General features: G+C 49.8%; 1 protein-coding gene across 3 annotated transcripts; it reads left to right on the top strand.

Moving 5' to 3' along the window:
* Nucleotides 1-2,178: 2,178 nt before the first annotated feature.
* LOC101940354 (zinc finger protein 3-like) lies at nt 2,179-26,726 on the top strand. Of its 3 annotated transcripts, none has more exons than XM_005313509.4 (5): nt 2,179-2,334; nt 18,624-19,600; nt 22,182-22,308; nt 24,692-24,805; nt 25,548-26,726. In XM_005313509.4, exons 1-5 carry the CDS (start codon nt 2,301-2,303, stop codon nt 25,892-25,894), a joined length of 1,599 nt encoding a protein of 532 aa, XP_005313566.1. In that variant the 5' UTR covers nt 2,179-2,300; the 3' UTR covers nt 25,895-26,726. The 3 variants fall into 3 exon arrangements, with proteins under 3 accessions (XP_005313566.1, XP_065426774.1, XP_008175405.1); XM_065570702.1 differs by lacking the exon at nt 2,179-2,334 and adding an exon at nt 3,194-3,610; XM_008177183.4 differs by lacking the exon at nt 2,179-2,334 and adding an exon at nt 16,473-18,304.
* The last annotated feature ends 684 nt before the right edge of the window (nt 26,727-27,410 follow it).

The following is a 27,410-nucleotide window of genomic DNA, read 5'->3' as shown; positions in this document are numbered from 1 at the left end:
CTGCTGTGAATCCCCAGAGGTGAACTTGGCCCAGTATTCCCTGGGGGATAGCTTTGCTCCCCCATATCAGTGTAATTCTCTCTCTTGAAATGATTCCCGATAGAATCCGCCGGCTGCTCCCTGCTGGACTTTGTAGCTATTGGCCCAAGGCAATGTCTGCTCCCAAGTGCTGGTGAGGATTCTGCTGCCCTGAGATACTAACGTCCTTCCTCGTAATGGTCAGAAATAAGGGTCTGGCAGGACCTGCTGCTGCTGCAAGGATGAAGCTGAATAAAGAACATTATCAAACAAATCTAATGGCGGTGTCTTTATTTAAATCACAGCATTTCGGTAACAGGAGTTGGAGCCCTGAAGGACCTGCTTCCTCTGTGTGCATGAATCACAAGCGCTGAGGTACAACCGCATCTGCTCCAACCCCTCAGACAGAGACCAACACCTACAAGATCTTCACCAAGCATTCTCAAAACTATGATACCCACACAAGGAAATAAGGAAACAAATCAACAGAGCCAGACGTGTACCCAGAAGCCTCCTGCTACAAAACAGGCCCAAAAAAGAAACCAACAGAACTCCACTGGCCATCACCTACAGTCCTCAGCTTAAACCTCTCCAACGCATCATCAGTGATCTACAACCCATCCTGGACAATGATCCCTCACTTTCACAGACCTTGGGAGGCAGGCCAGTCCTCGCCCACAGACAATCTGCCAACCTTAAGCATATTCTCACCAGCAACCACGCACAGATTCAGACTAACACGGCTACCCCTCTGATAAAGGACTGAACTGGTCATAGAGGCCAAAACCGCTTTCCTGGACAATGATCCCTCACTTTCACAGACCTTGGGAGGCAGGCCAGTCCTCGCTCACAGACAACCCGCCAACCTTAAGCACATTCTTACCAGCAACCACGCACCGCACCATAACAACTCTAACTCAGGAACCAACCCATGCAACAAACCTCGATGCCAACTCTGCCCACATATCTACACCAGCAACACCATCACAGGACCTAACCAGATCAGCTACAACATCACCGGCTCATTCACCTGCACGTCCACCAATGTTATATATGCCATCATGTGCCAGCAATGCCCCTCTACTATGTACATTGGCCAAACTGGACAGTCACTACGCAAGAGGATAAATGGACACAAGTCAGAGATCAGGAATGGCAATATACAAAAACCTGTAGGAGAACACTTCAACCTCCCTGGCCACACAATAGCAGATGTAAAGGTAGCCATCTTACAGCAAAAAAACTTCAGGGCCAGACTCCAAAGAGAAACTGCTGAGCTCCAGTTCATTTGCAAATTTGACACCATCAGATCAGGATTAAACAAAGACTGTGAATGGCTATCCAACTACAGAAGCAGTTTCTCCTCCCTTGGTGTTCACACCTCAACTACTAGCAGAACACCTCACCCTCCCTGATTGAACTAACCTCGTTATCTCCATACTGATTTATACCTGCCTCTGGAAATTTCCATTACTTGCATCTGAAGAAGTGGGCATTCACCTACAAAAGCTTATGCTCCCAATACTTCTGTTAATCTTAAAGGTGCCACAGGACCCTCTGTTGCTTTTTACAGATTCAGACTAACACGGCTACCCCTCTGATAAAGGACTGAACTGGTCATAGAGGCCAAAACCTCTTTCCTGGCCTCTCCTGCATGCCCTGCGGGCTGGCTCCGTGGGAATACGGGGTCCACCAAGCAACAGCACACCCCACAGCGCCTCGGAAGTGGGCCACACCAACAGAGGCCCTGGGAAGAGACATGGCCCGTGCTGCCTACTCAGGGCTGGCCAGCAACTTCATGGAGCACAAGGTCGGGGGGGGGGTAGGAGAGTTGGGTGCATGGGGGAAGTTGGGGTGTATAGGAGAGCTGGGGCTGGGTGCAGGGTACTGGACCTGGCAAAGGTGTAGAGGGGAGAGCTGGGGAGGGTGTGTGTGGTCTTGGGGCTGTTGGAGCTTTTGGGGATGCTGTGGGGGAGGGGCAATGTGGTGGGGGCGTTTCTGGGGTGCTGTGGGGGAGGGGCAATGCAGGAGGAGGGACTGGGGGTTTGTCGGGTGCAAGGGGGAGGGGCAGGGGGCCCCTTGTCCCGCCGAAGCCCCCCGAGCCTGGCGGACCCACTCCGCTGCGGAGAGTGCGTCTGGCCCTTTAAGAGCCGGCGCAGAGGCCGGGCTAAGCCCCGCCCCGGCTGAGCCTGACTGGCAGCCGGTCGCTCCAATCGAGAGCTGGGATCCGAGCAACGCGTGGCAATTGGGGCCCAGGCGGGGAGGCCCCTCTGCCCCCCAGCATGGAGCCGGCCGCCCGCGCGGGCCCTCGCGCAGGTGAGAGAGCGGCCGGGGGCTGCGGTGCGCGGCAGCGTGACGTCACGCACAGCGATGGAGTGACGTGGGGAGGGGCGGGGCAGGGAGAGGGGCCGGGGGAGGGACAGGGAGGGTAGAGACAAGGTAGCGGCCCAGGAGCAGGTGTGGATGGGGCGGGCAGGCAGGGGCACGTGGGGATAGGGGCTGGCAGGGGTGGGATTAGGGGCACGTGGGGATAGGGGCAGGCAGGGGCTATGGGGTAGGAGTAGGTGGGGATAGGGGCAGGCAGGGGTGGGATTAGGGGCACGTGGGGATAGGGGTTGGCAGGGGCTATGGGGTAGGAGTAGGTGGGGATAGGGGCAGGCAGGGGTGGGATTAGGGGCACGTGGGGATAGGGGCTGGCAGGGGCTATGGGGTAGGAGTAGGTGGGGATAGGGGCAGGCAGGGGGTGGGATTAGGGGCACTAGGGGATAGGGGCTGGCAGGGGCTATGGGGTAGGAGTAGGTGGGGATAGGGGCAGGCAGGGGTGGGATTAGGGGCACGTGGGGATAGGGGCAGGCAGGGGCTATGGGGTAGGAGTAGGTGGGGATAAGGGCAGGCAGGAGATGAGGTTAGGGGCAGAGGCAGGTGGGGATAGGGGCTGGCAGGGGTGGGATTAGGGGCACGTGGGGATAGGGTATAGGGGCTGGCAGGGGCTATGGGGTAGGAGCAGGTATGGATAGGGGCAGGCAGGAGATGGGGTTAGGGGCAGGTGGTGGCATGTGGGGATAGGGGTTGACAGGGACTCAAGGGTAGAAGCAGGTGGGGATAGGGCCAGGCATGGGGTAGGGGCAGAAGGGATAGGGGCTGGAAGGGGCCCAGCCCAGGTGTAGGGGTGGGGGGTAGGCAGGGGCCCAGGGGTAGGCAGGCATGGGACAGGGCCCAGGGGGATACTGGTGGTCTCTGCAGTGGCTGTGCAGTGACCGAGGGGCGGCGCAGGGCTCCCTGCCCGCGACCCCATGGGTGGTGCTGGTCCCTGGGCTGAGTCTGCGCCTCTTGGAACATCCGCTCAGCACCGGCCTCTGTGTGTAGCCCTCTCTCAGTGAGCTCGGAATCTCTTGGACAGCAGCATCTGTAGGGGTTGCACATGCACTGTGCACTTCTGAGATCATAAAGGGTAAAGTGGCTGCAATTGTTCCTCAGTTCCCCCTTCCCATCTGTGGCAGCGAGAAAGAGCTATTGAGTTCGCCTGCTACCCTGTAACAGTTTTTCTCTGAGCTCTCTTCGGATCAAGACCTATCCTGTATTTTGTCTTATGGTAACGATTTGAATTTTGTTTTACTCTTTCTTTCTGATTATTTTAAAAACAAAACGAAAAAATCCCTTTTTGTTTTGCGTCCTGTCCACGTGTAACGGCAGACTTGCAGGCTTTGGGATACAAGGCCTGTCCATCCTGTGAGGGACTCATCCTGTTAGCTGACAGCCACAGCCTGTCTTTTTTGCCTCAGGGAAATACATATCCCTGGGCGGTGCTCAGTCTGAATACAAAAATCCCATGGCACCTGCTTCAAGTTTTACTTGCTGGAGAAATCCATGTGGATCATCTCAGTTCCAGAAGAGAGAGGATCTTCCTCTGGATCGGACCAGGCTCCCATGAAGTCATCCTCTGCGAGTGCTCATATTATCTGGCACACCACTGCTAAAACCAGTGTGGACAAGAAGTTGATACCAGAGAAAGACTCAGCACTAGTGACCTCTGCATTTGTGACCCTGGTTTCAAATCCAGCACCAAGAGATGAGGGAAGTTGGAACACCGAGGCAGACACGGGTCCAGGAACCACTCAGCGTCCTTCCATAAGGAGAGGTGGAGACAAGGATCAGCCCTCCAGGGAGAAGACTACTAGACTCTCTACAGTTGCAAAGGCTGGTGAACCTCTCTCAATCATAAGCTTGGCTCTGGAGAAACATGTCCCAGTCCTGATCTTAACACCATCCATAGGACTGGTACTGATGTCAGCAACGCAGTTGTGAATGGAACCTGCGGACTCCTTATTAGAGGAACCAGTACTGACAATGTCCCAGGTACCACTGCCTCGATTGGCACCAGTGCATGCTCCCATCACAGCACGAAATCGCCGTACAAGTTGGCACCAATCATTGAGGACATTTCTTCATCATCCCTATCTCCAGGGCACTCGTTCATGCTGATCCCTAGCAGAGAACCCTTCCCTCTGAAAACAAGGGAAGACTATAGAATGGTCTAGAAGCTTGTCCCTCCAACCTCTCTATGGGTGGCACTGGACTGGCCAGCCACAAGCAAGCCAGCCATTTCTGTATAACATGCCACCATGGACATGCTGGGCACCCCCATCCCGTGCCTCTGGGAGCGGTTCTTCCCGTCCTAGAAAGAGGAGATTAAGGTTCACCTGTGCACTGATAGTTGGATTGTCATCATCTGTCTTGGGAGAACAGAAGCAGGGAGTTGAGGTGAGCGCATCTGAATGGGGGCACCCTCTCTTCATGTCCAGATGAAGCTGTCATCTCTGCCAACATCAGCTCTGGACAACTTCAGGGCTTTCCAGGGCCTGCTTTCCAGAATTGCAGAGACCCTGGATACGGAAACCTCTGTGGTAGAGGAAAAGGCACGCATGCTGTTTGGCAACCTGTGTTCAGCCACACCAGCCAGCGTCACTCTTCCGATTAACGATAGTCACGAAGTCACTGCGACCAACACCCGCCCAGAGCCAAACAAGCGGAAAGGCACCACGAGGTGCCACAAAACAGTACTTTATGCACACAATGCAGTGACCTGGGCCTCAGCTAGTCTATGCCTACTGTGAGGTGAGCAGAGACAAACCAACATGCTGGAGGTTACCTTAAATTTTAAACTGTCCAACTGAAAAATCCCAGAAAGTTGGCAGGAACGGTAATAGAATATAATATAAATAATGTAAAGTAGCATCAAATACTGGCTCAGGAAAATAATAAACTTTAAATTACCATCACAGTAAAAGAAGGTTTTTTTCACAACACGCTGTGTCACCCCAAGAGGGAATTGCCGACTCCTCTCCCTGGCTGCAAAGTCCAGCTTCACCCCAGCTGTCCCATCTTTTCCTCTCTCTGGCTTTTGATGCTCCATTACTTCGATGCTACGATGACTGCATCACTTTCCAACAGATGCACCTGCTTCTCAGCTGGAGGGCCATACCCCTTCCCAGGCACCCAAACTTTATCCCTCTGTCAGTGTCTCAATGGTCACCTCACTGGCCATACGCTCTGTGCCCCTCGTGGCCAGGTTCCTTGTACACTGCCTTTCATGGTCCAACTTCCTTTCCCCAGCTTCCTCAGGAAATCTCCGGTTTGCCTCAGTGCGATCTCTTTTTATCTCCTTCTTGAACTGCCTTCCCACTGCCTATTCTACGGCAGATTCCGAGCCCCCTCTCCGGCTTGAGCTGCCCTCTCGTCGACTGTCTCCCCCCCAAGGACAGCACTCTATGCTGCTGTGTTACATATGCAGGCCTTAACATTACCCCGTTGGTCAAAACTGAAGCAGGTGCTAGTGCCAAGGCCAGGATTATTACATCCAGCACTAGGCTCACTGGTTGTATCGGCTATGCGCGAAAAATCAAAACAAACAAAAAGTACCCCCCAAGATGAGGATCCAAAACAGCTAGACCGTTTTGGGAGGAAGGAGCATAGCTCTGCCTCACTCCATCTTCATATTTCAAACTGCCACGCTGTCAGGGGTTCCCCCCCACACTCTGAACTCTGGGGTACAGATGTGGGGACCCGCATGAAAGACCCCCTAAGATTATATTCTACCAGTTTAGGTTAAAACTTCCCCAAGGCACAAATTCTTTTCCTTGTCCTTGGACGGTATTGCTGCCACCACCAAGTGATTTGCACAAAAATTCAGGGAAGGGTCACATGGAATCCCTATCCCCCCAAAATATCCCTGCAAGCCCCTTCACCCCCCTTTCCTGGGGAGGCTTGAGAATAATGAGAGCACAGACCAGATCCTTTGTCTTCAGGACACTGAAAACCAATCAGGTTCTTAAAAGAAGAACTTTATTATAAAGAAAAAAGTAAAAGAATCATACCTGAAAAATCAGGATGGAAGGTAACTTTACAGGGTGATAAAAAGATTTAAAACACAGAGGATTCCTCTCTAGCTCAGCTTCACAGTTACAAAAACAGGAATAAAACTACCTCTGTAGCATAGGAAAAATTTAGAAGCTAAAACAAAAGATAACCTAATGCATTTCCTTGCCCTACTTACAATTTCTGTGATTTTTAGATGGATTATTCTACGTATATTTTCAGGAGATGTTGTACCTGTTTGGCTTCTCTCTCTGTCCGAAGACGGAACAAAACAAAGAGAACAACAAACAAATTCTTCCCCCCCAGATTTGAAAGTATCTTCTTTCCTTATTGGTCCTTCTGGTCAGGTGCTAACTAGGTTATTTGAACTGTTTAATCCCTTACAGGTAAGGCAATTCAGTACAGCTGCCAAGGAGGGATTTTATGCTACTCTTTCCTCTATATTTATGACACAAGCCTTCTTGGCAAAGTACAACTACCTAAGCTGGGAAAGGGTCACCCCATTTATCTTGAATTTCTCAGGAGTTCAAGGATATTATTATTATGGTAGGTCAGCTCAGGCCAGATTGTCCCTCCAGGCCACTATAGACACATCAGACACAGCAGCTAGGTCCACGGTCACTGCTGGGACCATCAGGAGAGCCTTGTGGTTGCAAGCTGTGGGCCTCCCTAAAGAGGTACTGCAGACAATTGAAGATCTGCTGTTTGAGGCCATGAATTATTGAGTGAGCGTGCAGATGATGCTCTTCACTCCCTCAAGGACTAGAGGGCCACATTGCACTCACTACAAATTTACACACCAGTCTCAAACTTTAAACCTTATAAATACTTGGGATAGCCTTGGCAGAGGGCATCCTACTCAGAGAATAGACCCTCCAAATATCCACCACAAAAGTGACCGGGATACTCCAGGAGGACACCCTCATTGGCCACTCCACACTTGGTACCAGGCAACAGGTTTGAAATGAGAGTTGAGTGCCACATTCACACCAGTGGAGAGTTGACCCTTCCTTTGGATGTCACTTTTCCCCATTCCATTGAGTTTGGGCTGTCATAGCAACAGACAGATGGATGCCAGACGTAGTTGCCTGTGGCTACCCTGTCCAATTCCAACCTCTGCCCCTTTCCCTGTCCTTCAGGGACCCATCTCATAAAAATACTGGGGAAAAAAAACAAGTTGCCTCCTGGTTTATCTAGAAGCCATAGAGGAAGTACCTCAGGAGTACAGGGGGAAAAGCTGTTATTCCTGGTATTTTCTTATCCTGAAGAAGAAAGGGGAGGTCTTCGTCCTATCCTAGACCAGAGAAGATTCGGGATGGTGTAACACTTGCCTTCATCAGCCCATCCTTTGAGGCTCAAGATTGGTTCGTGGCTCTATCACAGTGTAGTCTTGGTCCATGACTACAGCATCTAGGTGCTACCATCAAACAAATTATAATAATACTTACAGGAGGCGTACTTCATGCTTCCTGCTCACAGGAGGTACCTAGTACATGTGAAAGGGGCTAATTTTATGGCTTTGCCGAGGTGGCAGGTAGAAATCTAACCAATTAGATTTGCCAATTTGATAAATATTATAGCCAATATTTTAATGGAATTTAATCATGATAACCCCTTTTCATTGAGTCTGGGGTTTACTAATTTTTAGCATCAGGTTTTTCTCAGGTCTATAGTTACCTTGTACAGTACTTTTCAAATCAGGACACTTAGTTGTTCTTAACCAATCAACAAGTTCATTAATTCACCAAGTACCACGTAGATATGCAATCAGTAGTTTTATAGATTAAGTTCAGCTATCTGAGGTTCTAGGCATGTACTGAATAAAACGGACTCTCCTGCAAATTATATAAACAGCATTGAAGCCAAGCAGTTATAGTAGAGAACAATACAAATCACTAAGATTTCCTATTGCATTTATTTATCAGCAATCAGTTCTTTAGTATCTCTAATATGTTTATCGCACTTTAAGTAGTTCTCCAAGGAGTAAGGATGCACTTGTCTTAGGGCACTTTTATAAGTGAGGCCCTTGCTATTTTTGGTTTGCAAGGGACTAGTATAAAACATCAAAAGCAATTACTTAAAGTTCTTGTTTGTGGCTTTTGGGCCAATGTACTTGGTCTTACAGAGAAGAAACATGTATCGCATTACTTAATTAAAATCCAACGTATGGTTCCTTAGGGTCTTACTTGAAAGAGAACATATGGCAGCCTGCATAGATGTGATGCTGCTTGGCAGTCTTCACTTGAGGCCATTGCAGGCCTGGCTGAGATCTGTCTATTCTCCTACTAAACACAGCATGAGCAAAAGTTGTTCCCCCACATGTCCTGAATTGCTGGTTAGACCCCAGAATTGTTTGAAGAAGGCCATTCTCCTACACATACACCCTCTGACAGTAATGCTAGTCATGGATGCCTCAGGAACTGGTTGGGGAGCCTGACTGAATCCCCTGTAGATGTAAGGGACCTGCTCCGGAAAGGACATGGCTCTTAGCTTGCATGGCATTCCAGCCTGTTCTGTGCCATACCACAGTGCTGATACTAACAGACCACACATCTACAATGTACTTTATCTCCCAGCAGTCAGCAACAATCTGGCAGATTTCCAAAGCAGACGATTCATTCCCAACCACGAGTGGTCAGTGACGGAGGTCCATCACAGAGCCGATATTGCAGTGGTGGTGGATTCCCATAATAAACCTGTTCATCATCAAGGATAACACGGCATGTCTGGCCTTTTGCAACAGTGGGGGCATGAGCTTGGACTTGTTACAAAATACCTTCTTCTTCCCAGGGAATCAAGGCCTCGCTTTCCCACTGATTCTGCTGATCCCCAGGGGATATTGCAGATCAGAGAGGACAAAGCCACGCTGATTCTAATGTCTCCTTAACAGACAAGGCTATTCTGGCTAGCGGACCTGCTCCAGATGTGTGTTTAGTCTCCCACTTCCAGGTTGTCTGGACATATTGTTGCAGGGTCATGGTCAGACATTGCCTCTAGATCTGAAATCATTGCATCTGCCAGTCTGGATGTTGGTTGGTTGAGTGGAATGGACACAGACTGCTCCCTACTGGTGCAAGAGTTGTGAAAAGCAAGGAAAACGTCCATGAGAATGTATTCCTCAAAATGGCAGTTCAAAAAGTTAAAAAAAAAAAAATTCTTTGGGGAAAAAATGTGTTTTGGAAAAATTCAGAATTTCATTTTGGAATTTTAAAATTTTATTTCTAATTTTGTTTTTTCATTTTTATATTTTGATTATTTTGACGTGATTTCATGACCTATCAACAGTAATGTGGTGCTATTGCTACTGACCTAGATTAATAGATGGGAAGGCCAGAAGGGACCATTGTTGTCATTTATCCTGATCTCCTGTATAACATGGCCCAGAGAACTTCCTAGAGCAGCTGTTTTAGAACAACATCCAATCTTGATTATAAAATTTCCAGTGATGAAGAATCCACCATGATCTATGGTGAATTGTTCCAGTGGCTAACTACCCTCACTGTTTTTAAAAAAAAAAAAAAGATAAAAAAGATAAAAAATTATACCTTATTTCCAGTCTGAATTTGTCGAGCTTCAACTTCCACCCCTTGAATTGTGTTATAGATAGGGCCCTACCAAATTCACGGCCATGAAAAACGCATCACAGACTGTGAAATCTGGTCTTTTGTGTGCTTTTACCCTATAGCACACAGATTTTCAAAGGGGAGACAGTTTCTCAAACTGGGGGTGCTGACCCAAAATGGGGTTGTGGGGGGGTTGCAGGGTTGTTTTAGGAGGTGTCACGATATTGCCAGCAGCAGTGCAGAAGTAAGGGTGGCAGTACCATACCAGGTGACCCTTACTTCTGCGCTGCTGTCTGCAGAGCTGGGTGGCCGGAGAGTGGTGGCTACTGATCGAGGGCCCAGCTCTGAAGGCAGCAGCGCAGAAGGGTGGCAATACCATACCAGGCCATCCTTACTTCTGCGCTGCTGCTGGCAGGAGTTCTGCCTTCAGAGCTGGGCTCCCAGCCAGCAGCCGCCGCTCTCTGGCTGCCCAGCTCTGAAGGGTAGCAGTAGTAAGGGTAGAAGTAAGGGTAGCAGTACTGCAACCCCCCTCTAATAACCTTGTGATGCCCCCGCAGCTCCTTTTTGGGTCAGGACCCCTATAATTACACCACCGTGAAATTTCAGATTTAAATGTCTGAAATCATGAGATTTGTGATTTTTTTTAAATCCCATGTCTGTGAAATTGACCGAAATGGACGTGAATTTGGAAAGGCCCTAGTTATAGAATCAGGATTAGAAGGTACTGCAAGGGTCATCAAGTCTAACCCCCTGCCAAGATGTAGGATTTCTTATGTCTAAACCATCCAAGACAGGTGGCTATCCAGCCTCTTTTTGAAAACCTCCAGTGAAGGAGCTTCCACGACTTTCCTAGGCAGTCAGTTCTGTTGTCCTACTGTTCTTACCATAGGCGCCGACTCCGTGGGTGCTCTGGGGCTGGAGCCCGCTTGGGGAAAAATTGGTGGGTGCTCCACACCCACCGGCAGCTAGACTCCCCGCCCCCGTCCCAGCTCACCTCCACCTCCTCCCCTGAGTGCGCCGTCCACGCTTCTCCTCCCAGTGCTTGCCGCCACGAAACAGCTGTTTCATGGCGTAACAAGCTGTGGGAGGGAGGGGGAAAGAGCGGGAATGCAGTGCGCTCGGGAAGAGGCGGGGCTGGGGCGGGGATTTGGGGAAGGAGTCCAATAGGGGCAAGGAGGGGGTGGGGACTTTGGGAGAAGGGGTTGGAATGGGGGCGGGGCGCGAGCACCCACCGGCGCCAGGAGACGTTAGCTCCTGTGGTTCTTATAGTTAGGAAGTTTCACAGCTGGAGCCGTGAAATTGACAAGAATGACAGCCAACAGCCCATATAAGTAACGCAGTGTCTACACGGACACTGCATCGCCCAAACTACACCGATATAAGCCTTACGCCTCTCGTGGGGGTGAAGTTATGATGTCAGTGGAGGAGGGCACTTACATCAGCAGGAGAAGGCTGTAGTCTGGGCACTGACATAATTAGGTCAATGTAAACTGCCTTACGTCAACCTAACTGTAGTGTAGACCTAGCCTAAGTCTAAAATTGCTGGGCTGTAGTTTGAACCCATTGCCTCGTCCTGCCCTCTAGCAAGAGAGAAGAATTTTTCTGCATCTTTTTTATTGCAGCCTTTCAAATACTTGAAGACCGCTCTCATGTCCCCTCTCAATCTCCTCTTTTCAAGACTAAACACACCCAGTTCCTTCAGTCTTTGCTCATATGCCTTGCATTCCATCCCTCTGATCATCTTTGTTTCTCTGCATCCTTTCTATACATTGGTGACCAAAATTGGATACAGTACTGCAGCTGAGGCCTAACCAGCGTCTAGTAGAGAGATACTATCCCCTCCCGTGACTTGCAGGCTATGCCTCTGTTAATGCAACCCAAAATTGCATTTGCTTTTTTTGCAACAGCATCGCGTTGCTGACTCACATTGAGGTTGGGATCCACCACAACTCCCAGATCCTTCTCAGCCGTGCTGCTGTCAAACCAGTTATCCCCTATTCTGTATTTGTGCATTTGGTTTTTCTTCCCTAAGCGTAGCACCTTACAATTGTCTTTGTTGAATTTCGTTATGTTGTCTATACCCCAGTTTTCCAATTTATCAAGATCCCTTTGAATTTTAGCTCTATCCTCCAAAGTGTTTGCAACTCCCCTTAGCTTTGTGTCATCTGCAGATTTGATCAATATGCTTTTTAGTCCTACATCCAGGTCATTAAAAAAGATGTTAAACAACATCAGGCCCAGAACAGATCCCTGTGGAACCCTGCTTGAGACCTCATAGAATATCAGGGTTGGAAGGGATCTCAGCAGGTCATCTAGTCCAACCCTCTGCTCAAAGCAGGACCAATCCCCAGACAGATTTTTGCCCCAGATCCCTAAATGGCCCCCTTCAGGATTGAACTCACAACCCTGGGTTTAGCAGGCTAATGCTCGAACCACTGGGCTATCCCTTCCCCCTATGTCTGATATTATTCCAGTAATAGTTATTCTTTGTTTGTGATTGTTTAACCAATTATGTGTTAACTTAATTATAGTTCTACTGAGCCTGCATTTCTCCAGCTTACTTATCAGAATGTCGTGTGGGACTGCATCAAAAGCCTTGCTAAAGTCCAGGTATATTATATCCACTGCATTCTCCATGTCCACCAAACCAGTTACCCTGTCAAAGAAGGAAATTAAGCTGGTTTGACATGATTTGTTCTTAGTAAATCCATGCTGGCTGCTAGTCATCACCCTTCCAGCCTCCAGGTATTTGCAAATGGAATGTTTTATCCATTGCTCTAGTAGTTTCCCAGGTATTGCGGTCAGGCTGGCTGGTCTGTAGTTCCCCGGCTCCTCCTTTCCCCCCTTTTTAAAGATAGGAACCACCTTAGCCCTTCTCCTGTTTTCAGGACCTCGCCTGTCATCCATGAGTTCCCATATATACTTCCTTGGTGACATGCCCCTCCATTTCCTGTAAGCATCCCTTTGGGATTTTAGATGGCTAAAAAGTTCCTTGTGCAGCCACATTGGTTTCCTGTGCCTCTTCTTATCTTTCCTTTGCATTGGAATAGCTTGCTGTTGAGCCTTCAGTATTACATCTTTTAGGAACTGCCAGCCCCCCCTTTGACTCCTTTTTTCCTAACTGATCTTTCCTATGTCTCTGAGTTGGTTGAAATCTGCCTTTCTGAAGTCCAGTATCCCTGTTTCCATGGCTTCCTTTCCTTAGGATCCTGAATTCTATCAGATCATGATCCCTTCCTCCCAAGTTCCCGACCACCTTCGCGTTCACAACTAATTCATCCCTGTTGGTCAAAACCAGATCCAAAATGGATGACTCCCTAGTTGTTTCCTCAACTTTCTGAATCAGAAAGTTGTTCCCTATCTTTCTCTGCCAGATTGAAGAGCCCATTATCAAATACTTGTTCCCTATTAGTTCGCTCATACTTTTGTTCCAGGGACACAGTGGTTTTTATTGCTCAGTATGAGGTCAACATAGATTAGTTATGTTGCTGTCATATTATGACATCATATAATTGAAATATTCTTCTTCTTTTAATTTTATTTTTTAAATTGTTAAGGGCGACTCCTCCTTATTACTGCTTGAAACGTTGTATCTTTTTAAAATCAAAAGGCCTCCTGGTTGTGTTGTAACGAAATAGTTTTACGCTTAGACACAAACCCAACACAATTGCAATAGATCTTGTACAAAGTATGCCTTGTAAGGTATCAATGGGAATGTTATAGTCTGCTAAGTATTATTACCCTGTTTATATGAGTGTAATATCATTGTATATGATGTTATGAATCTTTGCTATGTGTTTGTATCTCAAACATGTTGTGTTCCGGGGTAACACCCACAAGACAGATTTACTTCAAGACCAGCCAGCCCTGGTTGGCGAGCCATCAAGGAGAATCCACTCTTCCAATGGGCCCCTCCTGAGGAGGTCTCAGAGAGCACATGGATGATGAAGGCCAGTGTCTCAGCAGGGCACATAGGACATGTGATCCATGACTCCATGTTGGAGACAGTAACTTTCCATGCGCATGCGCTGAAGGTATAAATGAAAACTTTTTTCTGTGCCACATCTCTGGACTATGCTTTCTAACAAAGGGAAGCTTTGAACAATGGCCTGAGAATCCCCAATCTTTTGGGTGATCAGGAGAGACTTACTGCAAGCTAGCAGATTTAACATCACTGCTATGATCCTGATCTACCAACTCTGAAATCAACTGTAATGTATATGATTCATTCGAACCTTTTAATAACTCTCTTCTTTTATTATATTAATAAACATTTAGTTTTTAATTTACTAAAGGATTGGCTATTAGCGTGGTTTTTGGGTAAGATCTGAAATATATTTTGACCGGGGGTGAGTGTCTGGCTTTTTGGAACTGGAAGAATCTAATACCTGTGATTTCTGGTTTTAATCATAATTTATCACAGAAGTCTGGTTTGTCTGGGTAGTGCATGAGGGCTAGAGGGGACTATCTGTGGCTCCATAATAACTAGTAGAGTATTTGGAAGCAGCCATTTGTTACTGGCTTGGTGAAATCTTATGATAGAGTATCCACCAGTGTGGGGTCTATGCCCCGTATTCCAGCAGTCTGACCTGAGATAGGCGCTCTTAGCTGTGTCCCATGCCACATTGGATTTGTGTCAAAGAGTAAAACTATTAAATTCCAACACAAAGAGGAGACATTTTGATTATGCACTACTTCTGTATGTGGATGTGAAATAATGTAAAAATGAAAAAAAAAAAATCCCAAAACAAATGTTCAGAAATGGAAAAAAAAAAAAATTGAAATTCTTTCCCATGGGACACTGAATTGAAATTGACATGTTTTAGCATAAATAAAATTGTTGAAGTCACTTTTTCTGGCAAAAAAACTGACAAATGTCTAGCCAGATCTTGTCTTCTGTGCCATACGTGCGAACAGTCCAGACTAATAAACAGCTGTGTCACTCCGGCCCAGTAATGTTGTGTGTCTCACATTGCTTTGCTGAAGTAGCCCCCACCTGGGCTGCCCCCAAACAGCCTTCCAGCATGCAAGCCACACCCTGGTTCTTGCCAGCCTTGGTTATACTGCAAGGTGACCCCCCAATACACACCCCCAGTCGTAAATTTCCCCCCAGAAATGTATGTCCTGTACCGCCCTGCCTTCTCCTGGACAATACCAATTATATTAAGTCTGCCATTTCTTTAATAGAAATAATATGCGCATAACTTGCCACCCCAAATGCAGATTCCCAGACACTTCAATTTAAACACACTGGAATAGATAAAATGATAAAACAAGTTTATTAACTACAAAGAATATAAGTAATGAGGCATAAAAGTCAGAAATGGTTATAAGAGAAATAAAGAGAACTGTTTACTAATATCCAATTTAACCAACGATCAGATTCAAGCCGTTTCTCACCATACGCTGTCAGCAATCTTACCGACCAAATTCTGCAGGTTAGAACCCCTCCCCCAGACTCCAACGAAGGCTTCCTTTGTTGTTCCAGGTGCATTGAGTATGATGGGAAGGGAGAGAGAAAGGGGGGGGGGGGCTTGGGTATTTGCCCCTCCTTTTTTATAGTTTCAGCCCCTCTCTTGAGAGTCATTTCCAGCTGGGCACCAGGAGCAGTGTTCCCTGTAAGCTGCGCAGCTGCCCAAGAATCAATCAAGTGCCTCACACTGATTAGCAGAGCCGCACACACCTGGCACGTGTGTTCGGGTGCCCTTCCCCCCGCTGCTCTGCATCTGCGCTGCTCCTGCCCTCTGCCTGGAGCCCTGGCCAGCTGATCCCCAGGACCCTCTTGCTGGCTGTGCAGAGCGGGGGGGGAGGGAGGGAGGCGCTGATGTCAGGGTGTTCCCCTCCCTCTGCCTATGTACCCCATCTCCGCAGAGCGGGGGAGGAGGGACAGGACTCAGGAGCAGGACGGAGCTGCTGTGGTCTGAACTAGCCTTCTGGTGAGTGTCTCTGTGCTTAAAGACACAGTGCACAGTCTCTCATAGACTTCCCAGCAGCCAGCACACACAGACACACACACACACTGTCTCTCTCTCTCTCACACACACACACACACACACACACACACACACACACTCACACACACTGTCTCTCTCTCTCTCTCACACACACACACACACACACTCACACACACTGTCTCTCTCTCTCTCTCACACACACACACACACACACTCACACACACTGTCTCTCTCTCTCTCTCACACACACACACACACACACTCACACACACTGTCTCTCTCTCTCTCTCACACACACACACACACTCACACACACTGTCTCTCTCTCACACACACACACACTGTCTCTCTCTCACACACACACTCACACACACTGAGTCTGTGTCTCACACACACTGTCTGACACACACTGTCACACACACACACTTTCTGTCACACACACACACTGTCTCTGTCACACACACACACTGTCTCTCTCACACACACACACACACACTGAGTCTGTGTCACACACACTTTCTGTCACACACACACACACACTGTCTGTCTCACACACACACTCTCTCACATACAGTCTGACCCACACACTGTCTCTCACTCACACAATCTCTGTCTGTCTCACTCACACACAAACTCTGTCTCTCTCACACACACATTCTCTGTCTCTGACATAAGAACAAGAACATAAGGATGGCCGTACTGGGTCAGACCAAAGGTCCATCGAGCCCAGTATCCTGTCTACCGACAGTGGCCAATGCCAGGTGCCCCACTCTCTCTCTCTCACACACACACACACACACACACACACACACACATGCTCTCTCTTTCACACTCACCTCCCAACACATACTTGTGTTGTTGTTACTTCTTGGTACTTCCTTCAATGCACATATATTCTGTGTAATTTGATTCTTTCAAGGTGCTGTTTTTTAGTTTTTTGATTGGTCTGTGCATTTCATAATTTTATTTCTCTCTAATGCTTAAATCTAATTCTTTGAGTAGTGAGTTCTAAAATGCCTAACCTGGCCTGGCTGGAGTAATTATCCCTATTGGTAACTTTTTCAAAAATATATATTATATCAAGGTTTTCTGTTTCTACTGGTGGCGCACATCCGCACATAGACCAGGAGTGAAAGAATCTATGTGGAAGGATGTTCCCTGCTGCATTTTTCTCCTATTTGAGCTTTCTTTGTTTCCCTTCCTGCTTGATGACTCTGTTTACTGCTTAAATGCAAATTAAGCAGAGCACCTGTTCCTTTGTTTGAGACAGACCAGTTTGCCAATCTCAGTTTGGGCAGGGCTGTGGGTTTGGAACATGTGTTGTTAACACCACACAGTGGAATCTTATAACGTCACCTACAATGTTCCCACACACTTTTTATCAAGATGATACTGACCAGAAAATTACAAGTTTTCAAATGATACCTTACAAGGCATACTTTGTGCGAAGTTTATTACAATAGTATGTAGGGTATGAATACAGGGGTACGTTCTGTCACACCTTTACATTGGCTAGAAGCATCGGTGAACTTCACGCTCTCATGGCTTACCCTCCTCACGCAGCCTGTCACAAGGATCAGGTGAAGCCAAGACCTCATCTGAAGTTTATCCCCGATGTAGTCTCAACATTTCATCTGAATGAGTCTGGCGGCTCCTGTGTGTCCTTTCCCAAACCCACTCTCTAGACACTTCAGGGGCACTACACTGACAGAACAAAACCATCCATCTCCTTGTCTCTTCATAGCCATCTCTGGTGCTTGGAGAGGGCAGGCTCCAGAGGATATCCCCATGGATCATGCAGTGCATCTCGATGTATTGCCGGATGGCTGATGGGCCTCTCCCTCCGGCCACTGAGGCTTACTCCACCGCAGCACAAGCCACATCACCTGCTTGTATCTGAAATCTGCAAAGCAGTGACACGGGGTAACCACCTGAGCTTCGTTAAGCGCTGTGCTCTTGACCTAGCTGTGGGTCAGATGCCAAAGGACCGGAGAACAGTGCTACAATCTCTGTTGGGCTAGATCAGCTGCCTTCCAGATGGAACACTGCTTGCCAGCCACCTACAGCGGGATCCACACTGATGTGTATTTGAAGCAGTGAGAACGTCACTTACCCTACGGTAACTGGTTCTCTGGGATGTTATCAGTGTGGATCACATGACCCACCCTCCATCCCTGCTTGTTTGGAGCCCTCCGCCTGTAGGATTCTGAATTAGGGAACTAAGGGACGGTTGCCGCCTTGCCACGCTTTATGGAGCTCTCAGATTGGAGCGCGAGGAAGTGCATGGTGCGTGCATGGCCCTGACGGACACGGCTGCTCAAGTCTCATCTCCTGCACACCTACACTCGAACCCACATTGACAACAACATCTCAAAGAGCCGCAGTTACGGCAAGGTAAGGAATGGTCCTTTGCGTGGAGGGGGCCATTAGTGCCACGATTTGAGAATTATTTTTTTTAAAAGCCTTCAAATGAAGAGGCAGAGAGTAGGAGCCCCGACAGCTACTCCCCAGGCCCCTTCCTAGTGTTAAGTTGCTTTCTGTCTTTGTACTATCCCCTCCCTGTACGCTCTTCCATCCAAGGAAGGATTGAGAGATTCACCGCTTCGGTTTAAACTCTCATGATTAGTGATTTATTGGTTGCAAACCTTTCCCAAATGTGTCTGTCTCCAAAGCCCAGGGAATGACTTGTGTCTGGATTCTGTTTTTCTTGCAGATGAGAATGGGATGGGAACTGACAATGAGGAGGCCGGGCTAGCTCAGAACGCTCCTAAGACGGTGGAATCTCTCATGGCATTAACGGACAGGTTCAGAGAGCGTGATTCCCAGGGTCCTGGCAAAGAGGATTCCTCTGGGAGTCCGAGCAGGACACAGTGGCAGCAGGGAGACACTGTAGGGAAGAGACAGAGTAAATCTGACTGGGGCCAGCCAAAGAGCCAACCAAGAGAGAAGCCCCATCAGTGTCCTCAATGTGGGAAAAGTTTTGGGCACAGCTCACACCTTATTACGCACTGGAGAGTCCATACAGGAGAGACGCCCCATCAATGCGCCGAATGTGGGAAGAGGTTCAAGCACAGGTCCTCCCTCAATACGCACCAGAGAGTGCACACAGGAGAGAGGCCCCACCAGTGTCTTGAGTGCGGGAAGAGCTTCCGGCACAGCTCCCACCTGATCACGCACCGGAGAGTCCACACAGGAGAGAAGCCCCATCAGTGCGCTGAGTGCGGGAGGAGATTCCGGCACAGCTCTTCCCTTAACACGCACCGGAGAGTGCACATGGGAGAGAAACCCCATCAGTGCGCTGAGTGTGGGAGGAGATTCCGGCAGAGCTCACACCTGATCACCCACCAGCGGGTTCACACTGGAGAGAGACCCTACCAGTGCACTGAATGCGGGAAAACCTTTGCTGGCCACTCCGCGTTCGCCACCCACCAGTGGATCCACACTGGAGAGAAGTCCCACGCGTGCGCCGAGTGTGGGAAGCGGTTCCGGCACAGCTCCTCCCTCCATGCCCATCGCAGAGTGCACACTGGAGAGAAACCCCATCAATGCGCTGAGTGCGGGAGGCGCTTCCGGCAGAACTCGCACCTAATCGCGCACCGGAGGGTCCACATGGGGGAGAGCTCCTTCCGCTGCCCGGGGTGTGGGAAAGGATTCAGCCACGGCACAGACCTCATTCGACACTGCAGGAAGGTGAGTCCCCCGGCTGCCGGGGCAGGGGCAGGATACAGGGACACTCTGTGACATTACCCAGGGTATAATCAGGACTGATGAACAGCTGTGTCACTTTAGTTCTCCAATCTGGGGTGCCTTTTACACTGTTTGAGAGCTAGCACTCCTGGTCTGCTCACCCACAGCCTGCAGCATGTACGTTCCTCCCAGTTATAGTGTCTGAGTGCTGCAGCTAGCCGCTTTTGATCTACACTGCTGAACAACACCAGCAAACTCCCAGTCCTGGACTGTCCCCAGAAATGTCTGTCTTGGACTGCCCAGCCCTCTCCTGGACAATACAAGCTCATACAAAGCCCGTCATTTTATTAATAGAAAATGATATGCACAAATCCTGCTATCCCACATGGAGTTTCCCAAACACCTCAGTTGGAACACACTGTCTTAGATAAAACAATAAACAAGTTTGTTAACTGCAAAAAGATTTTCAGTGAATATAAGTAATGAGGCATAAAAGTCAGAATTGGTTACAAGAAAAGAAAAGCACAACTACACCTCTACCCCGATATAACACGACCCGATATAATGCGGGTTCGCATATAACACGGTAAAGCTATGACACGCCGCTCTGAGCAGCGTGTTAAGGGTGCCGGACCAGGCCGGGGCCGAGGGGTTTCATAAGGGGCAAAGGGTCTTGGGGGCGGTCAGGGACTTTCCTTCCCCCCCCCCCAGAGTCTGGGGAGCAGGAGCTTTGGGAGGGCCCGGGGGATTAGCGGGGGGCCGGGAGCAGCCCGCTCTGCTTCCCTGTCCCTGACCCCAGCCATGTCGCTCGGGGGAGGGAGCTTGGGGGAAGGGATCCCTCCTGCACTCGCCAGCAGTGGCGGAAGTGGAGCAGCCCGGCCCCAGCCCGCTCCACTCCGCCAGCTCCCAGCCGCAGCGCTCTGCTTCCCGCCACCGGTGAGTGCGGGGGGCGTCCTTTCCCCAACCTCCCCGCACTCACTGACGGCGGGAAGCGGAGCATCGTGGCTGGGAGCTGGCAGAGTGGAGCGGGTTGGGGCCGCCTCGCTCCGCTTCCCGCCGCCGGTGAGTGCCTGTCAGGGAGCGGAGGGTGTGTGTGTGGATAGTGGATAGGGGGCGGAGCAGTCAGGGGACAGGGGGGTTGGGTAGGGGGTGAGGTCCTGGGGGTGATTAGGGAGGGGGGGTCTCTGGAGGGGGTGGTCAGGGAACAAGGAACGGGGTGGGGGGGCAAAGCAAGTTTGATATAACACGGTCTCATCTATAACACAGTGAGATTTTTTGTCTCCCGAGGACCGCGTTATATCGGGGTAGCGGTGTAATGCCTAATTAAACAAGTGAATTTAAAGCAGTCTCTCTCAGCAGGTTACAGCAGTCGTACTCGCTGCATTTCTTCCCGTCAGGATCCCTCCTCCAGTCCAAAGCTGTTTCCATTGTTCTCCAGATGTTGTGGATGCCATGGGTAGAGAGAAAGGGAGGAATAATTTGGGGCATCTACTCTCCCTTATAGTTCATTCTCTTCTTTGAGAATCATCTCCAGCTGAGGTTCAGAACAGAAAGTCAGTGTGGATGGGAACCCCCAGCTGTTTCTTTATCAAGATGTAGATTTTTCCCCCACACCCTCTTTCCTGCCAAAGAATGGCGACTTTACCAGGTGATGCTCTATTTGATTTTGTTGACACCTGGCTGAACTGTCGGCTAGCCTTTTCTCTCCGGGGAACTGGTTTGTGACTGTTCCCCAGACTTCGAACATGTCTTAGTAACATCATATAGTAGAATCTTATAACTTTATAGACACACATATTTTACCAGGACAATAATTGTCAGCAAATTATGAGTTTTCAAATGATACCTCACAAGGCATACTTTGTACAGAATTTGTCATAGTCCTGTAAAAGGGGTGAACGTAGTGGTACAGACTGTCACACACTCTCCTCCCCCAAGTGGTACAATCCGTTCCTGGGCCTTAGAGCTTGTCTACACATAAATGTTAGTCCAGAATACAGTAGGGTGTGAATTTAAATGGATTAACTATCTCAGATTCACTTGACATGTGGATGCTCTTATTCTGGAATAAATGTGCTTTATTCCGAATTAGCTTCATCCAAAAGTGAATTAAACTAATTTGGAATAAGGCATGCTTATTCTGGAATAAGAGCCGGAATAGTCTAAGCTCTTAGGAAGGCAACTTTCTCTGTTGCGGTAGAACCGTTTCTCTGCCTGTCTTGTCCACTTACAATAATAAATATTTAAACCCAAACCAGGGTTTGGACAGGGCCAGAATCCTCCTGGCTCAGGGCATGAACTGCCCTCTAACTACTGGGGGAGAAGGCTCCCATAGCTGCCTCCTGTAGGGTTTGGGGACACCTTCTTCCAAGCTGCTGTCAGAGATTGGATACCAGGCACCAGGCTAGCAGGAGCCCCCGGCACCTTGACTCCAAGGCCAGAGCCTCAAAGGCATCACTGCCTCTTGCCTTTTCCCTCTCAACAGAAAGCAAAGGTGCACAGAACACGCAGTGCAAGGCCCTGCTGCTCCGTGCGTGGATGAGCAGCGGGGCAGGCACTGAGAAGGGGGTGTTTGTTGTTCCAGGTGCCAGTGACGTTTGCGGATGTGGCGGTGCACTTCACAGCGGCAGAGTGGGCCCTTCTGGGCGAGAGGCAGCGGGAGCTCTACCGGGACACGATGATGGAGAACTATGGGAACGTGGCCTCTCTGGGTAAGGGATTTGCTTCTCCCCATGTATTAGAAGCTGGGAGGACTGGGAGTCTAGGCCGTGGCTCAATTTTTCTCGTCATCCCTTAGACTCCCTAGGGCTCAGCTTCTGTAGTCCCCAGAATCTGTGTGAGAAGCTGTCGCCCCCGCTCCCAGAGCCACGCCAGCAGGAGATGGGACAGGCCAGCTTTCCTGGGATCGTAGCGTTTAAGGGCAGATGGGTTCATTAGCTCGTCCAGTCTGACTTCCTGTGTGTCACAGGCCCTGACATGTCACCCCAATACCCCGATTTTGAACCCTGTGACTTCAGTTAAACCAAAGCCCTTGAGCCACTCCACTATTGTGAATCAAAGGCAGAGAACAGGAGAGATCCAGGCGTCACCAGCACCTGAGGCCCCTGCAATGGCAGGGAATTGGTTAGGGGGGATCCGAGCAGGCGACCCTCGTCCCATGCTGCAGCGGAAGGTGAAACCCTCCCCACGGTCCCTGCCAATCTGACCAAGGGGAAGATTCCTTCCCAACCCCACATCCAGCATGACCCCAAGTGTGTGAGTGAGGGACCAGCCGGGCATGTAGAGAAAGGATTCTCTGCACCACCTCAAACCACCAGCCCACCCCAACCAAGATCCTGTCTCTCGCTGTGGCCAAAACTCGGATGCTTCAGAGGAAGATGGAAAAATTCCCTAGATTATAATTGAGCATCAGTGGGGGGAAAATCCTTCCTGACCCCTTCAGGTGCCTGGCTGAAGCCGTGCAGCTTGAGGGTGGATTACAGTCATTAGGATCTCCAGTACGTGTCCTACAGCGTTGTGCTCGGAAGAGGAGGCTTCTGGGTGTCTTGCCTACTGCCCGTATTCAGAAAGTCTCTAGCTGTGTTTTGGGGTGGGGCGGGGTGGGGAGCTAGGGGAGAAACACTTGCTCTGTGCCAGAGTCATAAAGCCTCTCAGGATGGGGTGGGGATACCCTGGCCCTCGGACAGGGGCCAGTCACAAAGGAAAGTGACCGGGGTTTCTGAACATCTCAGTGGGCAGTGGCTGCCATGGAAACCCAAGGAGAATGTTTAGGGTTGCGGGGTAAAGCTGTGAGTCGGGAGGGGAAGCGCTCACTCTGGGATGGATGGATGGATGGATGGATGGATGGATGGATGAATGGATGGATGGATGGATGTGGGAATTCTGGTTAATTCCTGCAGGGAACAGCCCTGAGCACCTGGGGCCTGTTTAACTCTGAGATCCCCTTTTCTCTGGTCTGACTTACCTCTGTCTCAGCCTCCAGTCTAGTGTTGGGGGGTCCCTGCACTCCTGGCCTGTGTCTCTTTATACCGCGTGAATGAGTGTCCCTGCTACAGGGAGGCAGTGTACACACTGTGGCGCTAACAGAGCTGATCGCTCTGGGTTAACCCTGTCGTGCAGCCAGGTTGGCTCTCGATTCCAGGGGCCCCCCAGAGGTGATGCATGGGGGGGCAAGGGGAGGTCAAGTGCCCCCCCAGATTGGCCAGCCAGGGGTGAGGAGGGAGAGGAGCTCTACCTTCCCCTCCCTGCGTCTCCCCCCCCCCCCCAACTTTGGCTAAATTGGCTGCGCTCCCTGGCAGCTGGGCAGGGAGCAAGACAGAGCCGTATCTGCCTGAGGGAGCCTGGCTTGGAGGCAGGGCGGCCCGCTCCCTGCCTGGGCTCGGCTGCGGGGGTGAGGGAGGGGACTCTGGTTCATTCACCCCTGTCCCTGGCAACTGGGGTGACAGGGGGCCGCCCTCCCTCCGGGCCCTGCTGCAGGGACAGAGGCCAAGCGAGCCGGAGCCCTGCTCCCTCCCCCCGGCCGCCAAGCCCAGGCTGCCTCCCAGCCAGGCTCCCTCAGGCAGACGTGGCTCTGTCCTGCTCCCTGCCCAGCTGCCAGGGAGAGTGGGTTGGACTTGCCTGGGGGAAGGGGGAGGCACAGGCAGAGAAGGACAGAACCCCCAGGGCCCCTCCCCGCAGGTAACGTGGGGCGGGGAGAACACGGCGGCCCCAGACTGTGCAGGGGGAGGGTCACTTGGCAGGGGAGACTCGTGGGGCGGTCACATGTCCTCCCCTTTAGCTTGTGGGCCCCCCATCGTAACTTGCCCCCAGAGGGGGAAGGACAGTAGTGCCAGTGCAGGGCTTGGATTTACCTCTGAGTTGGCGATAGGGGGTCCACTGGCATTTAGCAGAGGCACTGGTGTCTTAACAGGGGCACATCAACTCCCCTCGCAGACACTTTGCCTCCCCAGAAGGCTTCCGTGGTATTTCCCCAGCTGTGCGGATCCTACAGCCTTGTGGGCACGGGAAGGGTGGCTGGGGTTAAAATAATGGAACGATGACTGCTGAGCCATTTGGCAGGCTGGGACCTTACCTGTGGACTTTCCCCATGAGCAGGGATTCCCGTTCACAAGCCTGACATCATCTCCTGCCTGGAGCGAGGAGAGGAGCCCTTTGTCCCAGCTTCCCGGGGCCTTGAGGAACCAGAGATCCTGAGAGGCATCTACACAGGTGAGGGATGAGATAAAGCATTTAGAATATTAGGGTTGGAAGAGACCTCAGGAGGTCACCTAGTCCACCCCCCTGCTCCAAGCAGGACCAATCCCCAGACAGACTTTTGCCCCAAATGGCTCCTTCAAGGATTGAACTCACAACCCTGGGTTTAGCAGGCTAATGCTCAAACCACTGAGTGATTTCCCTCCCCCCTGGCCGAGGGAAATGAAATGTTGGGACCCTGGGAAAGCGGCGTGAGTGCCCCTCCATCTCTGCCTCCTCTTGTGAGCTCTGCCGAGGCAGGTCTCGGCCGGAGACGTGCAGTGTTTGCCTTGGCTCTGAGCAGCCCCTTTCTGCCCCGGGGGATTCACCACCTGAGTACTGAGTTCTGGAACCGTAAAACAAAACATAAATGTAGAGTCCTGAGGCCAGAAGGGAACATTACGCCCCTCCAGTCTGGTCTCCTCAATCACCCGGGCCAGAAAACCTCCCCTGGAGAATCCTGCATCTGGCCCTGTGGCTAGTGACTGAGCCAGAAAGGATCTTAGGGGTCGAAAGAGAGAGAGACACCCTTGCAGCCCCCCCACTCTGTCGCCTTCCCTTCACTGTTCCCTTTCCTAGCTGTCCTTGTCCATCTCCTCCCCTCGGCAGATGCATGTTGTGCATTCAGCTCTGGGGTTCGTGCTCTGGGAGCAGTGGTTGTCGGTGACACACCTGTGTGCGGTTCCTATTCCCGAGGTTCCCTGTCTCCCACCCCCAGGGGACGGCTCGTGCCCAGACGGCCTCTTTATCCCAGATGATGACAGGATTGTGTCTCCAACTCGAGAGTCCTCACCTGGGAATCCCGACTGGAGAGCGAGCGAAACAATGGGCCCCCTCTGGAGCTGCACGGAGAGAAACCCCCTCCGTGCACTGACTGTGGGGGGCGTCACAGCTGGTGTTGCATCAGAGACACCCCGCCGGATAGAAACCAGCAGTGACGCGTGCCCTGGGCCCAGGGGACCCTGTCCCACCAGACACGTTCTGCATCACACGCCATTCGAGGCATGTGGGGTCAGCCGTGAGTTGTGGGCTCGGGGAAAGGGAGCACATTCCTGGGGTGATTAATTGCTTGGGAATCATGTAATGGGGGGGGGGGGGGCATTGGGGTGGAAACCAGAGGAGAAAGATTCCTGGCTGACCTTGGGCAAGTCACTGCCCTGCTCTCTGCCTCAGTTTCCCTATCAGTAAAATGGGGATAATATTACTGACCTTTGTCAAACACTTTGAGGTCTAGTGATGAAAAGCACTAGACAAGAGCTAGGTCTTATTATTATTTTATTTTATTATTAAGGAGAAGCATCTTGGGCTTATTGATCATTGCTTAGGTGCCAGTGATCATTACTTGATTACATTTGTCAGGTGCAAACAGAATAATGTCCAAACCAGTATAATTATTTCTACACTTGTACTTTAAATTGGCCTGTTTCACAAAGCTGAAAACAGTGACGAGTCAATGAGCTGGGAGAAAGCATTTAATCAGAAAATTGTGAATGCTCTTTTGGAGTTGTATAAGAACATTGTACTAGATGCCCCAAAAGCCCAAATTTCCCAAGCAAGAAAGAAGGCTATACCAATGGGGAAAAAAACAACAACCTGGCTTAGAGGAGAAACGAAAGCAGATATAAAAAAATACAGTACATAACATATGGGAGGAAATATAAATTAGACGCTAGGAATTGTAGAAAATTGCTAAGGGAAGCAAAAGGACACAAGGAGATTATCTATGGCCAGCCGAGTTAAGGACAATAAAACACATTTTAAGAATATTCAGAACAAAAGGAAACCTAAAAATGGTATTTGTCCATTACTAGGTGGAAATGGTAGAGCTGACAATAATAATGTAGAAAAGGCAAACGTGTTCAATAAATTCTTCTGTTTTCCGTTTGGGAAAATGCCAGATAATGTATTCGTGTTATATGATGGTGAGAAATACTTTCTATTCCAACAGTGACTAAGGAGAATGTTAACAGCAGCTTCTTTTAAAGCAGCAGATGCGGATAACTTGCACCTAGGAGTTTTAAAAGAGCTGGCCGAGGACCTTGCTAGCCCATTAATGCTGATTTTTGAAAAGACTTAATACACTGGGGAAGTTCCAAAGGCCTGGAAGAAAGCTAATGTTGTGCCAGTATTTTAAAACGGTAAAGAGTTCACCCTGGGTAATTGTAGGCCTGTGAGACTGGCATTGATCCCAGGCAAAATAGTAGAATGGTAGATATCCAACTCAATCACTAATAGAATTAATGCCAATAGCATGGGTTATAGAAAATAGATCCACTCAAACTAACTTGAGATCTTTTTTTTAGGTGATTAGAAGTTTGGTTGGTAAAGGTAATAGCGTTGATGTAGTATACTTAGAATTTTGTGAGGCATTTGACTTGTGAACACAACGTTTTGATGAAGAAACTAGAACAGTACGAAATTAACATGGTGGCACCCGTTAAATGGATTAAAAACTGGCTGGCTGACAAGTCTCAAAAGATAACTGTAAACAGGGAATCCTCATTGATGTGTATGTTTCCAGTGGGGTCCCACAGGGATCAGAGCTTGGCCCTGCGCTGTTTAACATTTTTATCGATGACTT

This window comes from Chrysemys picta, chromosome 17 (genome assembly GCF_011386835.1).
Source record: "Chrysemys picta bellii isolate R12L10 chromosome 17, ASM1138683v2, whole genome shotgun sequence".
NCBI classification, from domain to species: Eukaryota; Metazoa; Chordata; order Testudines; family Emydidae; genus Chrysemys; species Chrysemys picta.
This window is presented reverse-complemented; position numbering and strand designations above follow the sequence as displayed.

What these genes read in the sequence shown, in the direction of transcription:
- LOC101940354 (XM_005313509.4), top strand. Translation starts at nt 2,301, where the DNA reads ATGGAGCCGGCCGCCCGCGCGGGCCCTCGCGCAG. An exon ending in CCGCGCGGGCCCTCGCGCAG is followed by an intron (nt 2,335 to 18,623) that starts GTGAGAGAGCGG and finishes TTTTTCTTGCAG; the next exon opens with ATGAGAATGGGATGGGAACT. An exon ending in TCATTCGACACTGCAGGAAG is followed by an intron (nt 19,601 to 22,181) that starts GTGAGTCCCCCG and finishes TTGTTGTTCCAG; the next exon opens with GTGCCAGTGACGTTTGCGGA.